This window comes from Salmo trutta, chromosome 1 (genome assembly GCF_901001165.1).
Source record: "Salmo trutta chromosome 1, fSalTru1.1, whole genome shotgun sequence".
In the NCBI taxonomy this organism is placed as follows: domain Eukaryota; kingdom Metazoa; phylum Chordata; class Actinopteri; order Salmoniformes; family Salmonidae; genus Salmo; species Salmo trutta.
In genome coordinates this window covers 54,316,815-54,330,098 of record NC_042957.1, presented here as the reverse complement: position 1 = coordinate 54,330,098, position 13,284 = coordinate 54,316,815, and the positions used below count along the sequence as shown (strand labels likewise).

The 13,284-nt window shown below is 43.8% G+C and overlaps 3 protein-coding genes across 3 annotated transcripts; all 3 read right to left on the bottom strand.

Annotated features, from left to right (window-relative positions):
- Positions 1–305: 305 nt before the first annotated feature.
- LOC115200540 (probable ATP-dependent RNA helicase DDX47) lies at positions 306–3,357 on the bottom strand. Its single transcript, XM_029763673.1, has 11 exons — positions 3,193–3,357; positions 2,779–2,872; positions 2,461–2,649; positions 2,297–2,368; positions 2,002–2,192; positions 1,767–1,883; positions 1,521–1,667; positions 1,279–1,416; positions 1,063–1,133; positions 838–967; positions 306–750 (listed from the first exon to the last, which is right to left on the bottom strand). Exons 1-11 carry the CDS (start codon positions 3,322–3,324, stop codon positions 568–570), a joined length of 1,464 nt encoding a protein of 487 aa, XP_029619533.1. The 5' UTR covers positions 3,325–3,357; the 3' UTR covers positions 306–567.
- Positions 3,358–3,652: 295 nt separating this feature from the next.
- On the bottom strand, positions 3,653–10,102 carry LOC115200529 (WW domain-binding protein 11). The gene is made up of 12 exons (XM_029763663.1): positions 9,913–10,102; positions 7,729–7,815; positions 7,440–7,471; positions 7,259–7,352; positions 6,940–7,136; positions 6,682–6,815; positions 6,423–6,574; positions 6,074–6,313; positions 5,796–5,918; positions 5,276–5,560; positions 4,954–5,139; positions 3,653–4,685 (listed from the first exon to the last, which is right to left on the bottom strand). The coding sequence occupies exons 2-12, from the start codon at positions 7,790–7,792 to the stop codon at positions 4,039–4,041; spliced, it is 2,154 nt and encodes a 717-aa protein (XP_029619523.1). The 5' UTR covers positions 7,793–7,815; positions 9,913–10,102; the 3' UTR covers positions 3,653–4,038.
- Positions 10,103–10,839: 737 nt separating this feature from the next.
- LOC115200523 (osteocalcin) lies at positions 10,840–12,606 on the bottom strand. Its single transcript, XM_029763651.1, has 4 exons — positions 12,433–12,606; positions 12,170–12,217; positions 11,901–11,994; positions 10,840–11,169 (listed from the first exon to the last, which is right to left on the bottom strand). The coding sequence occupies exons 1-4, from the start codon at positions 12,491–12,493 to the stop codon at positions 11,067–11,069; spliced, it is 306 nt and encodes a 101-aa protein (XP_029619511.1). The 5' UTR covers positions 12,494–12,606; the 3' UTR covers positions 10,840–11,066.
- Positions 12,607–13,284: the final 678 nt, after the last annotated feature.

Sequence of the window (13,284 nt, the reverse complement as noted above, 5' to 3'; positions counted from 1 at the left end):
CGATCTAAAGTGTTTTGTATGTTCATTAGGTATTGCATGGAGTGATATTTGACTTGGTACAAATGTTACAATAAGCTACCAGAGTAACTGGTTAGATATCATGATATGCAACACCCCCATCTTGTGTCCAAATTGGTGGGGCTTATTTGTACTATTATCTTCCGGAAATATAGGTCATTGTTGGTTTAAAGTCTATTTTCACCATTATTCCACAAATATAGTTCAACCCTGTTCATGTCACCTGCATTGCTAATCTACTTTCAAAACATTTAATAGAAATTCATGAAGATGTTATCATATCAGGATTCCATTCATGTTGACCAAGCTTTATTATCAAATTGTGAACAACTCACTGAACATGATCTTGATTTTACATAAACATTTTATTACAAATGGAAATATTGATTAGTAAATTGAACAAGTCATTGGTAATTAAATAGCATGTCTCCATGATGTGGTGGTTGTAGAGAAAGCGGCCTCTTAATAACCATAGATGTTTTATATCAAGGAGAAAAATGACATAGTATCTGACAATATGTACAGTATTGTGTTACTCTACTGGCAACTTTAACGTCCTCCTCTCCATGCTGCTCCACCACGGTTTTTTCCTCCTCCTCCACCTCTTCCCCCACCTCCGCCACCACCACCAGCGCCGCCTCTTACTTTCTTCCTCACACCGCTGGACTGCTCTGTGTCATCCCCCTCTTCTCCTCTGGGCCTCTTCCTCTTTTCTCCTTGTTCCTTCATTTCCTGAGAGGGAAAAAGGTTATTGTGACTGACTTTAAAGCTATTACAGTGGATGACGACACTGCTGAAAAGACACTGATTGAGACTCACAATTCTGGCGAATCGCTGCGCCTCGCTCACTCTCTCCACCAGCATCATCACTTCCTCCTCCTGTGTGGGGAAGGCAGGCAGCTTCTTGCCAATGAGAGTTTCGATTCGCTGGAACAGCTCCACATCATACCTGAGAGGTCAATATGTCAACCAGAAGAAAATCTTTGGACAAAGAAACCAATTTCAATAAGATTGGTTGAGAGCAAGCATAAAGGTGGCCCTTACTGTGTGACGAATGTGATGGATTTTCCAGACCGTCCTGCTCTGGCAGTTCGCCCCACTCTGTGGATGTAGTCCTGAGTACACACACACACACACACACACACACACACACACACACAATAAAATGCCACTAAACTTGCTCGATTGAGTCCCTCATTTGTGATAACATTGAAGAGACTGCAGACCAGGGAGAAACGTACACACAAGCAAGACTGATACCTTTGAGTGAGTTGGGATGTCGTAGTTAATAACACAGTCTACATGTGGAATGTCCAGTCCTCTTGATGCCACGTCCGTCGCCAGCAACACAGAGCGAGACTTAGACTTGAACTTGTTCAGCGACCCCAGACGTTTGTTCTGACCAACAGAGAAAGACATTTATACATGCAGATTCCACTGTTAGAGTATGATATTTGGAGTGAGTATGTTGGTAGACAGTAGCGTTTGGATAAGGGGGGTACCTGACTCATCTGCCCATGCAGGGGGATGGCAGTGATGCCCAAGTTCCTGAGCAGCAGCGCCACCCGCTGGGCATTGTTACACGTACTGCAGAAGATCATGAAGGAGTTCCCAGCCAGCTCGTTGATGATGGACACCAGGTAACAATCCTGGAGACACAGCCAGTTAACTTACAGTCCAACACTAACCATACACAGCTTCTGACTTCTCCAAGAATAATTACCATTAGAACATGAAACTTCAAGTACCTTGTATTTGGAGGGTATGAAGACGTAGTACTGCTGCAGTTTTTCTACTGTTGAGTACTTGGTGTTAACGGCACATTTAACTGGATCCTTCAGAGCTGCCCTCTGCAGCTTTGCGACCTTGGTAAATATAAAGACATAGAAGGGTTAGTGTGACAGGCCAGGTGTTAGGGGTACTCTGACATGTCTCCAATGAAGAGCTAAAGGGAATAGATAACAGGGGCTATTATGTGGGTACCTTTTTGGTCATGGTGGCAGAGAAGAGAAACGTGCGTCTGTCTCTGGGAATAACCTTTAGGATCTTGTCCACCTCAGTCTCAAAGTCCATGTTGAGGATCCGGTCTGCCTCATCCATCACCAGGAACTTCAGCGCTCGCAGTGAGAAGCCTTTGGTGTTCTCTAAGTGGTCTATCAACCGCCCGGGGGTGGCTGTTATGACACCCACGGTGAATACACAGTTAGTATCAACCAGGAATGCACTTAAAAGATGGTACCATACTATGCAACTGAAAGGGATTAAGTCATTTTCTCACCAATGACAATGTGAGGTTTCTTGGCCAGGACCAGGGATTGGGACATCATGTCAATTCCTCCAACTATAACAGCTGAAACAGAAAAAAAGACAAGCGAGTTAAAACAGTCACATGACACTTGAGTTCCTTCAAATATGTTTCTACTCCTTCCAATGCCCACGTACCAGTCTTGACTCCGATGCTGGAGCCCAGGGCCTCAAACTGCTCTGCTATCTGGAAAGCCAGCTCTCTGGTGGGGGTGAGTATGAGTGTGTGCAGCCTCTGAGCGGAAGCGAGGAGTGACTGCAGGATAGGCAGAGCAAACGCCCCGGTCTTCCCTGAGCCGGTCTCTGCTAAGCCAATTACATCCTTTCCTGAGATAGGAGAGAAGAAGGTGCATTGTGAGTGTACAGACAGACATGAGACCTTCCACCTATTGGACAGGTCTTTACCAACTGTTTTATACATGGCACAAACATGAACATTCACCCAACTGAACTCACCTTGTAAGGCTACAGGTATTGCCTCTACCTGGATCTTTGTAGGAGTCTTCCATCCCAACTGTTCACAAGCTTCACACAGCACTTCAGTTACACCCTATATTAACAGATGCATGCCATAGCAGAAATATGTAAACACGTTAGAATATGGAGTCGATGTTAAACATCTACACAAATCGCATGGCTGAATGCGCGCCCCATTTTTAAATGTCTGTCAATGACATCACATCATCTCACAGCTGTACCCAGCTCTCTACCTGGTGAACCGTAGGATGCTGAACTGTATGTGGGGGGATGAAAGACAGTTAACTTGCTAACTTATCAGCGGTAGGTTGGTTTGTTGATGTGCTGTTAACTAACGTTAGCTCGCCGGCAAGCTTATCCACCATTTCCATTTAGCTAGCTAACGTTACTCACCAGATCCTTGAAGGTCTTCACTGGCTTATCGTTTTCAGCGATATTAACGTTACTGTTATCATCATCACTACTCGAATCTTCATCCTTTGCGCCATCTGTTTTTATCTCACTTTTCTCCGAGTCGTCCGCCATGCTTGTTTGCCAACGTGCCGTCTACGCTAAAGTGCGCATGTACGGAAATGGATAAGATTTCATGCTAGGATTTCTGGGACTTGATGTTCCCCGCTGAATTTATAAATCATTTAAATGAATTGCAATGTTTACACCACATTGTCGAACGTTGCAGATAGAAATGCCATGAATAGAGCTGATGTGATTCCTTATCCTACATAGTTCTTCCATCTGAATGATCCAAAACGTTGCTTCCTGCTGAACGAGCCTGTTCATCATGGTGGTTTATTAATTTGTAGTCTGACTTATGAAAAGATGATTAAAAAAAGATTGGACTGAAAATAGTTCATTGAGTTTAAGTATTTATTTAGTTGCAGGTCTAACCATTTCAGACAAGCACACACTCATTTGGATTTTCCTACAAACACCTGACAAAACACCCCCCTTCTTTCTTTGAAATCCATCACGTTTCTCAGTTCAACAATAAAATAAACATTTGACAGTCATAAAAAAACACTAGCTTTTTCACAAAGATTGAGCCAAATTATCATAGCCATGTACAGTAAGTTGGTAGGGAGGAGATTCTAGTCTCATTGTGAAAAACAACATTTAGAGGAACCTATGTGTTTCTGAGCAGCATTTGCTTGATGGTATCACTAACACTTTCCTCATGACCCCTACTGTTCATTCCTTCTCAACACACCCACCCTTTTCACCCCGCAACCCTTGTCAGTCTCAGAGGAGTCCCTCCATCTCCCTCATGAAGGCCTCATACATCTGGTCCTTGGTCTTCATGTTGGGCTGAGAGACTGGGCCCATCTGAGTAGGGTTGGCTGACCCCATGGGGGCAGCCATCGACTGCTGCTTCTGGCCTCCCACCCTTTCCTCTCTTCTTCCTCTCTTTTCCATAGGCCCTCCTCCGCTCCCGGCCCCTTTATCCCTGCGCACCCTCAGCGCCGTGGGCACGAAGCGGGTGACCTCTGTCTTGTGGTTGATGATCTGGGGTTTGGCTGAGATGGTGGCTCCGCCACTCCCCGGGCCTGTTGCCAGATTGCTGCCTCCGGCTGAGACAGAGGTGATGTTGGCCCGCTTCTCAATGGTTGGTGCATGGTGGTGGCTGGTGGGGTTTGCACCCGACGGCGGGGCACTTGTCCCCGGGGGAGGGGGCATCTGCATCCCTGGGCGCATGGACATAGGCATGGAAGGAGGGTGCAGCATGGAGGCATTGGGGTTGCTCTGGGAGCCATCTGGGTTGGAGCCGGGTTTCTGGCGGTGGACGATGCTGGGGGGAGCGCTGAGGACGGAGTTAAGCGGCGGGGGAAAAAGAGAGAGGGGAGGGGCGAGTTGGCGTGGGGGGCCAGATCGTGGTGGAGGGGGGATACCTACAGAAAGGGAGAAGAGAGGAGATTAGAGTGGGGGAAAATCCTGCTTTATTACCATGCTTTGCAGCCCAAAATACATTTGACATTTATTTTAGCTTGAGCTATGTGCCATGTTGACATATATTTTTATTACTGTTAACTTTGGGTACCGCTGAACTGTAGTTATGTTTCAAATATATGTATGTTTTGACAATGTTCTGTGTTTAAGGAGAAGGGATAAAGTCATATGAAATTCCAATAAAAGGCACAAAAATACATCCACACATACCTGGGGGAGCTGGGGGAGGCAGTCTGGGTGGGGGTCCCCGGGGTGGAGGACCAGGAGGGAGACCTGGAGGGGGGCCTGGGGGAGGGCCAGGGGGACGACCTGGTGGGGGTCCAGGGGGCAGTAGCCGGGGCATCGGCCCCCTTGGACCACCTAGCATACCAGGCGGCCTCAAAAACGGTGGAGCACCTTAGGATGACAAACAAGACATATCATATGACATATCACATCATAGTGCCTTGTTTTAGTAATTTGATAGTAATGAAGCAACGTCACACAAGATGACACTGTACTCCAATCATTACTACACATAAAACCAACCAACCGGGTGGAGGGCCGGGAGGCAGGCCAGAGGGCGGACCAGGAGGCCTCATTGGAGGAGCTGGGGGTGGTCCCAACGGTGGAGGCCCTGTTCCTGGTGGACCCTGCATGTGTAGAGGTGGTTGCTGTCCTCCCATTGGTCCAGAGGGTGGAGGCATGCGCTGATTGGGTATAAGATGAGATTGGTTGTCGCCTGGTGGTCCCCTATCCTCGATGTCTGAGTCGTCAGAGTCAGTGTACTCCTCCTCAACTTCCTCTTCCTCCTCTTCCTCCTCAGGGATGGACTGCCCTGTAGACAAATAATAAAAGGGGGATGAGTGAGAAAGGGATGAAGGACGAAAGTATAATCTAGTTCCCATGGATAAATCATCCTCCAGCGAATACAAACCTATTTAAATTACGTCATTCTCCAAAATAGTGTCATTCTCCAAAATAGTGTCAACAATCCAATCATTCATCTGCATCATCAAGTCCTGCTGAAGTGTGGTAGTGGTGTTGTGTGCAGACTGAAGGAGATCCAGTACCTGCCATCCTAAGCATCATAGCCTGCAGAGGAGTGATGGCCTTTTTCTTCTTCACAATCCTCTTCTTCTTGCTCTTCTCCCTGGGTGCTGAGGGGGGCATGTCTGCAAACCGCACACTGCGTCCTGCAAAACATATCACACAACCTCGTGTAAAACTCCATATCTGTGTTATCATTCTTTAAACTACAACACCAAGCAGTGCACAGACTTGAAGACAGAACTCAACACACTTGGGGTGATCAAGCAAGCACATATGCGGACAAGGCTCCGCCTCTCACCTGCATGTCTGTCCCCTCTGTCCTCCTCTCTGCCCTTCTCTCTATCGTCCTCCTGCCGGTCCACCATCATCCTCTTGTCAACCTCGCCTCCTTCATCCCTATCTCCTTCACTGTCCTCTTCAGAGTCGCTGTCGTCTTCCTCCCCATCGTCTCCATCGCTATCGCTCCCACTGTCCCTCTCTCCTCCCATCAGCATAGTGTCCATGGCTTTCTCCATGTCAGAGGCCTGGTTGGACAGATCTGGTTGTAGGCAGAGAAAGGTGGATTTGGATGAGAAAGTAGAATGAAGCATATTTATACCTCCTGATCCCATGTGCAAACATGCAGTAGTGAGGTGTGTTTGCAGTACCTGCATCTGCTGCGAACTGGGCCCTGCGTGAGGCGTACAGCGCCAGGACCTGAGACGGTGGGGGGCCAGGTGGGGGACCTGGGGGTTTCCTACCAGGGGGTAACCGAGGGACGCCTGCCACCGCTGCAGATATGGAGGCACCAATCGCCTTACTAAAAGAGAGAGTGAGAGAGAGTGTTTACAGAGCAGCTGGTTGGGTTGTGGTATTGTCCATAGGAATGATACTGAGACAGCACTGTAAATTCAGGGGACTGCCCACCTAAACGAGGAGCCCTTCTTCAGGATGGAGGGAGGCTGGGCCCCGGGCAGGGGGATGTCCTGGATCAGGATGCTGGAGGGGGCGTGGGGCATCTCTGGGAGTGGGATGCTATCCACCTCCACCAGTTCAGCATTCTAGTTGACAGAGCGTGGAAGAGAAATGGTGAATAGTGAACAACAGCAACAATTATGACATGATCTCAGCACTGCTCGGTTTATCTGTGCAATTTATACATGTTCATCAGCATAGCGTACACACCTTGACTGAGTCAAAATAGAGTGACAGCTTGCCACGATTGCTCTCATAGTCCAGCTCCAGTTTGCGTAGTTCTTTGTAAGTGTCTGGGTTCTCTCTTTCGTACAAACGTACGATGCGCTCAAACGTCTCCCGTAGCTTCTTCCTCTTGTCCCTCAGCACCTTCTCATTCAGCAGTGGCTGCTGCACAGGGTTGAACTCTGGCACAGGAAAAAACAGAAAACGGATGTGAACAGGAGAAAATAAAATTATTTGCAAGATCTTTTTGGAAGACAAATAACAAATGCACAACCTTGTTTAAAACCCGTTTGCAATGGCTCACCCATTTCATCCAGCTTCTCCATGTCTTTGATGATCTGTCTGGGGTCCTTCATCTTCAGTACAGCTGTTCTCACCATCATCCTCTGCTTCTTGTTCTGTGGCGCAGCAAAGAAGAGCACAGTGAGTTTTATAGACAGAATACAAAGTCAACCTGTCATTCAACTTGTCAGCCAAGGTCTTACCTTCTTCAGCTCCCGTTTCCTGGCCTCCTTCCCTGAAGAGAAAAAGGCACAGCATTAAGTTTGATGTAGAACCTGTTACCTGACAGCTCATCTACATTGATGCATTTACTATTGTTCATAGTGCTGCTGAGCTCAATAACAGACACTGAAATGATTTTCCTTTCACATACATGGGATCCCCTGAAGCTTAAGAAACAATGGGTGTCCACTGATGTGTTCATGCTCAAGTTGAGGTGAACGTATGATGTGAGCGGTCACATGACGACGGAAAGGGTATGACGTTACTTACTGGCCTGGTCGGTGGGGTTCATGAACTTCCCACTCTTGGTGGAGGAGGTCGAACGTCGCCCCATGGTGATGCCGCGTCTCCTTCACCCTGCCAGGGAAGATACAGTATCAACTTATTGGAATCAGGAGAAAAGACAAATCTATAAGTTATATTTCTAAGATACCTGCTGGGATGGTGTAAATAAAACTAGGCTGCATTACACACTGCAATGGATATTTCAACCATGAGCCCCAGCCTGCTCTGCTCTTGCTGAACAAAAACGTTTTGTGTGATGCCTAACCAATGCCTGTGCTGTGTAGGCCTATGGTGGCAGATCAGAGGAAGAGTCAGAGGCTTCTTCCAAAAAATGCACTCTTGCGCATGAACAGTGTTTCCCAAACCTGGTCCTTGAGTACCCCCAACAGTACACATTTCCATTGTAACCCTGGACAAGCATGCCTGATTCAACTTGTCAACTAATCATCAAGCCCTCAATGAGGTGTGTTTGTCAAGGGCCACAACGAAACGGTGTACTGTTGGGAGTATTAGAGGACCAGGGTTGGGAAACACTGCTATAGCCTATGTTCAGTTCAGTTTGAGAAGAAGAACGCGAAGATGAGGAGGACCGGAGGTCAACTGTTACTACTATAATTGATTTGATTAATGATGATGTAGGCCTATTTATCACAGTTATTGACCTCACAATAAGCCAAATTCAAGTAACTTACATTGTGGTGCTGAAACGAAGCAGCGGCACAATCAATGGGAAATGGGCAAATTCGAGTAGGCATAATTAATTTCAACAGTCTTCATTTTAATTAGTTTACTAAGAACAAGAGGGCTTTGTGTTGGAGCCTATTTAAGAAATAAGAGGTAGGCATACATGTTTGGCAGACTCACTTAGCAGCCTATAGCCTATGTCAATAGATTTGTTGGTCAATTCCTCCATCCACTCTTTAAATAACAGCACTTCACTGACACGGAGGTAGGCTAAGTTAAAACCAAGACTCGAATTGATGGGGTATGAGACGGTATGCCATAGGCCTGCTTTTTATTAAAGAAAATGGCAAAAAAAGAAAAAAACAGACCTGATTATATTAAGTGATCTATAACAGTGCTTTGGTCACCAATGCTTTATGCTAGAAACAAGCTGTAAAATATCCAGGAAAGACGTGACTGATATCATTGTTTCTAGCATAAAGAACACAAAAAAATGTCCTTTGCTTGGGAAGTAATCTAATTCTGTCACTATCAATTGATTAAGTTATTCACTTTCTATACAATATAAGATGTTTAAAACCAGACAGCTTTTAGGTAAACACTTCTGACCTTCTCTCGTTGGGTTGAGCTACAGAAGAAGAGTAGCGAGCAGTTAAAGCTTCCATTTTTCTGCATCGGTAGGTCTACTCTGTCTGGGGTGATAAGTTAAGCCTAACTTTGGAAAGCACCATGCTCAGATTCCTAATGAGGTCTCTGATTTTATTATTTGCAAACAGGGGCAGTTTCATTGCAAACAAGACACATTGATTTGGCATTGGAGAAAAATGAGATGAACACAGGCATATGTTCATTCTTAGCCTGTAATTTAAAAAATATTCATATTTAAGGCTCTGGTCTGTCAAAGAAGTGAGAGTAAACGGTAGACATGTTCTCTGCTATCCACTTTGTTTTAATTATTATTTTGGTATAGGGGAGGGTCACTCGTTTTTTGCGTTCAAGGAGGGTTTAGGTAAAATATATTTTGCTCTAGAGAGGGCCATCCATTTCAGAGAGGTCCTTATTATAAATAACTTTCACTCTCTTGCTGCGATTAAACCAATAATGAATTGCCTTTCGACATTGTGCTGGAAAACATACTTGTACATACAAGTTCGTCTCCCAGCACGTCACAAGACAATTGTTGGTTGAATAGCAGCTAGTCAGAAGTATACGTTAACTAGTCCAAACTAACAACTAACGTTAGCTAAATAAGCTAACAAAGCTGTACAAGTTCTAATGTTAGCTAGCTATAGATGATGTAAATACTCGCCAATATTAATTTGCTGAAATGTTAAATAGTTAGTTAGCTAGCAAATGTTGTAACCAACGGTAGCTATATCACCAAAGTATGCAGGTTTCACATCAGCATAACGTTAGCTAACTAAATTAGCCAGTCAACTAGCTCGATGAATAGGTAACGAAGAAGCTAACTTTAATTGACTCTACCTTTATCCACGTGAAAACTGTGGGCAGTGTGCCTTTCCCCTCTCTTACTTTCCAATCGGGTAAATGGTAAACTATAAATGTCGTTGCCTGTATCAAACTAATGTATGTAATACCCTTTTAGATCACACTGACATAAACGCTTTCGGCTAATTGATGCAGTCCGCCATGTTTTGATTGCCGCGAGCTAGGGCGGAAGTCTCGTGTGAGATAAACCGGAAACGCCAAAAAAGAAGGTCAAACAAAATACGCTCAACCCCCCCAGTGGCTGACCTAGTAGACTGCAGTTTTGCACTCAAAGTCTTTGCTTCGTGTCTGCAGTTTTGGGTGAACCTGCTACCTTTGCTACTGCTACTGTTACGAATAGCCTACGCTTCAACCAAGTTCTCTTGCAGGTGAGTGCCTTTTGCATTGTATTATACATGATTTTTTTGGGTAGAATGGCCAGGTTACACTAATCTTAAGGCAAGATGACCTTAAATACGAACATTATTGACAGTGATGACCAAGTTAAATGCCCCAGCCTTGGGATCATTTATGCAATTCAACTTGTCTTTGTTTCGACAGAGGCACAACAGGTAGATATGTTTGTTCATGCAATGTCAAATGCAATGTAGTCTAAATGTTTTCAGCTGTCATAGATGGTTTATATTCATGAAGGTGCTGAAGATCTGTACATGTAACTTTTCTCTTTCAATATTTGTAAACAAAGTCAGTAATGTTATGCCAATGGAACTTTTTGCTCCACTATAGTTGCTCCACTATTTTTGTATCAAAGTCTTTACCAGCCTTTGATACCATAGAGGTAATTTCTTCAGGTCTCCGTTAAGTGTGTAGCCTAATCTTTTTCTCATTTGTTACCTTTAGGAAATGACAGATCTCACACAATGTATCATGTTATGTAATATGAAATAATTTTATGAAAGACACATTGTTTAGATAATTTTATTGACCATACTATACTACAGAATATTACCAAATAGTTATTTTAATGACTTGTCATTGTTCTCTTTCTCTCCTGCTCTCCCTCTAACACCGTATCAATTTACACTTCATATATTTCGATTTATTCAGATGTTTCACCCTCAGAACATTACAACTATTTCTCTCCAAAAAGCCTTGCAGAATGGAAGTTGGTTTGTGGAGTGGGTTGACATCTAGTATGGGATTGGTCCATAGAATTCGGTGTAGGCCGCAATGATCCCAGCTGTGTCCATCATGTTCTCACACCAGTAGTTAAGCTCACACACCTCCCTCAGACTGGGAATGAAAGGGTTGGGCAGTTTCCAGAAAATAAGAGGAAAAGGTGAAAGAAGCGAGGGGGAAGAATAAAAACATAGATGAAAATCTGGATATTATCCAGTGTGAAGAAAAAGGCTTATATAATTAACACTTCACTCCATGATAACAACAGGAAATTACCTGAATATTTGAGCACATTTAATCTTAAATTAATCTTAAATGAAGTTGATTAACAGCAAAACACATACTGGTTGTACAAAACATTAAGAACACCGGCTCTTTCCATGATATAGACTGACCAGGTCAATCCAGGTGAGAGCAATAATCCCTTATTGATGTCACTTGTTAAAGACATGTCAGCCAGTGTAGATGAAGGGGAAGAGACATGTTAAAGAGGGATTTTTAAACCTTGAGACAATTGAGACATGGATTGTGTACTGTATGTGTTCCATTCAGAGGGTGAATGGGCAAGACAAAAGATTTAAGTGCCTTTGAACAGGGTACCGGGCGCACCGGTTTGTGTCAAGAACGGCAACACGGTTGGGTTTTTCACACTCAATAGTTTCCAGTGTGTATTAAGAATGGTCCACCACCCAAATTACATCCAGTCAACTTCACACAACTGTGGGAAGCATTGGAGTCAACATGGGCCAGCATCCCTGTGGAACGCTTTCGACACCTTGTAGAAAAACAACCTTGTGTGCCAGGCTATCAGATGACAGACAGGGGACAACAGAACAGTACTGTACCTCTCCAGCTGAGTCAGGGACAAGTCTGCAAGGGCAGTGCCGGCTCTCTTCTGTCGCACCAAAGTGGAGGCCAGGTCCTTCTTAACAAACACACCTGTAAGGTCATAGAACATATGAACTTTTTAAAATGAGAGAAATATAAACAAGTGTAATCACACTGCACTTAGAATAACCATGTTCAGTGCATCTACGACCGGTCATCAACATTACAGTGCACACAATCAGACCACTGCCATTCTGGTACCAATTATCCTACTGATGTCTCTTACCCACTCTTTTCTCACTAGCAGGCTTTGAGGCAGTGGAGGTAGAGGAGTCTGTGTAGAGAGGAAACAGTATTGTACATGATTAATCATCTCGACTACAAATCAACTACAACATTATAAATTGTTTACATGTTTTATTTATTCTTTAACATTTATATGAAGTTTCATTATTTATTTGATTATTTTTGATTAAATCCTAAATATAGTTGCACATTTTGCACAGGTGCAAACCTTGACTAACACTGTCGCTCTATCTCTGCTCTTACCTCCAATAGAGTGGCACACACATGCCAGAGCACAGAGGACAAGGATGGCCAAGGTCTTCATCTTTCTCTTTGCTGTTGGTTCACGATCTGGACGATCAACAAGTATGAGAATTAGACTGGTCTGTCTTGCTTGTCTCTCTCACCAGTACATGAACACACACTCAGTTTATAGTTATGACCCTCACAATATCTTGAGTTTGTGATTGGTTGAGGAATCATGTATCATACACCCACAAGTAACAGCAAATGTACACTGGCACATGAATAGATACACACACACACACACACACACACACACACACACACACACACACACACACACACACACACACACACACACACACACACACACACACACCCTGAATTCTCAAATAATTGTTGCATATATTCTAAACATTCGAAAAAAACATTCTACATTTATGCTTCATCATATTTTTTGGTGAGGTCATGCTTTAAAAGAAAAACAACTGTTTTTTAAAAACCCCATGAAAAAAATTGTGTTACACCTTTTATACTTAACTGTTGTACATATGTACATGTCTCTAATAACTCCCACATCTACAGTGGGGGCCAAAATGTACACCCTTGATTAAGATGGAATAAATAATTATATTACTGAGTTAAATTGTATGCTCAAAAAATGTGGAAGTTAAATAATTATATACCTGAGTTAAATTGTTTGTTCCAAAATTTTATACTAATACACAGTGGTGGAAAAAGTACCTAATTGTAATACTTGAATACAAGTAGAGATACCTTAATAGAAAAATACTAAAGTGAAAGTTATCCAGTAAAATACTTTAGTAAAAGTCTAAAAGTATTTGGATTTAAATATACTCCAGTATCAAAAGT

Coding starts and splice junctions, on each gene's coding strand:
- LOC115200540 (XM_029763673.1), bottom strand. CDS start 3,324: ATGGCGGACGACTCGGAGAAAAGTGAGATAAAAACAGATGGCGCAAAG. Junction 2,873..3,192: donor TGAAGACCTTCAAGGATCTG/GTGAGTAACGTT, acceptor CTGTTAATATAG/GGTGTAACTGAAGTGCTGTG. Junction 1,134..1,278: donor ACATCCCAACTCACTCAAAG/GTATCAGTCTTG, acceptor GTGTGTACTCAG/GACTACATCCACAGAGTGGG.
- LOC115200529 (XM_029763663.1), bottom strand. CDS start 7,792: ATGGGGCGACGTTCGACCTCCTCCACCAAGAGTGGGAAGTTCATGAAC. Junction 7,137..7,258: donor GGAGAAGCTGGATGAAATGG/GTGAGCCATTGC, acceptor TTCCTGTGCCAG/AGTTCAACCCTGTGCAGCAG. Junction 6,314..6,422: donor CCAGTTCGCAGCAGATGCAG/GTACTGCAAACA, acceptor GCCTACAACCAG/ATCTGTCCAACCAGGCCTCT.
- LOC115200523 (XM_029763651.1), bottom strand. CDS start 12,493: ATGAAGACCTTGGCCATCCTTGTCCTCTGTGCTCTGGCATGTGTGTGC. Junction 12,218..12,432: donor TGTGTGCCACTCTATTGGAG/GTAAGAGCAGAG, acceptor CTCTCTACACAG/ACTCCTCTACCTCCACTGCC. Junction 11,995..12,169: donor TGCTAGTGAGAAAAGAGTGG/GTAAGAGACATC, acceptor ATGACCTTACAG/GTGTGTTTGTTAAGAAGGAC.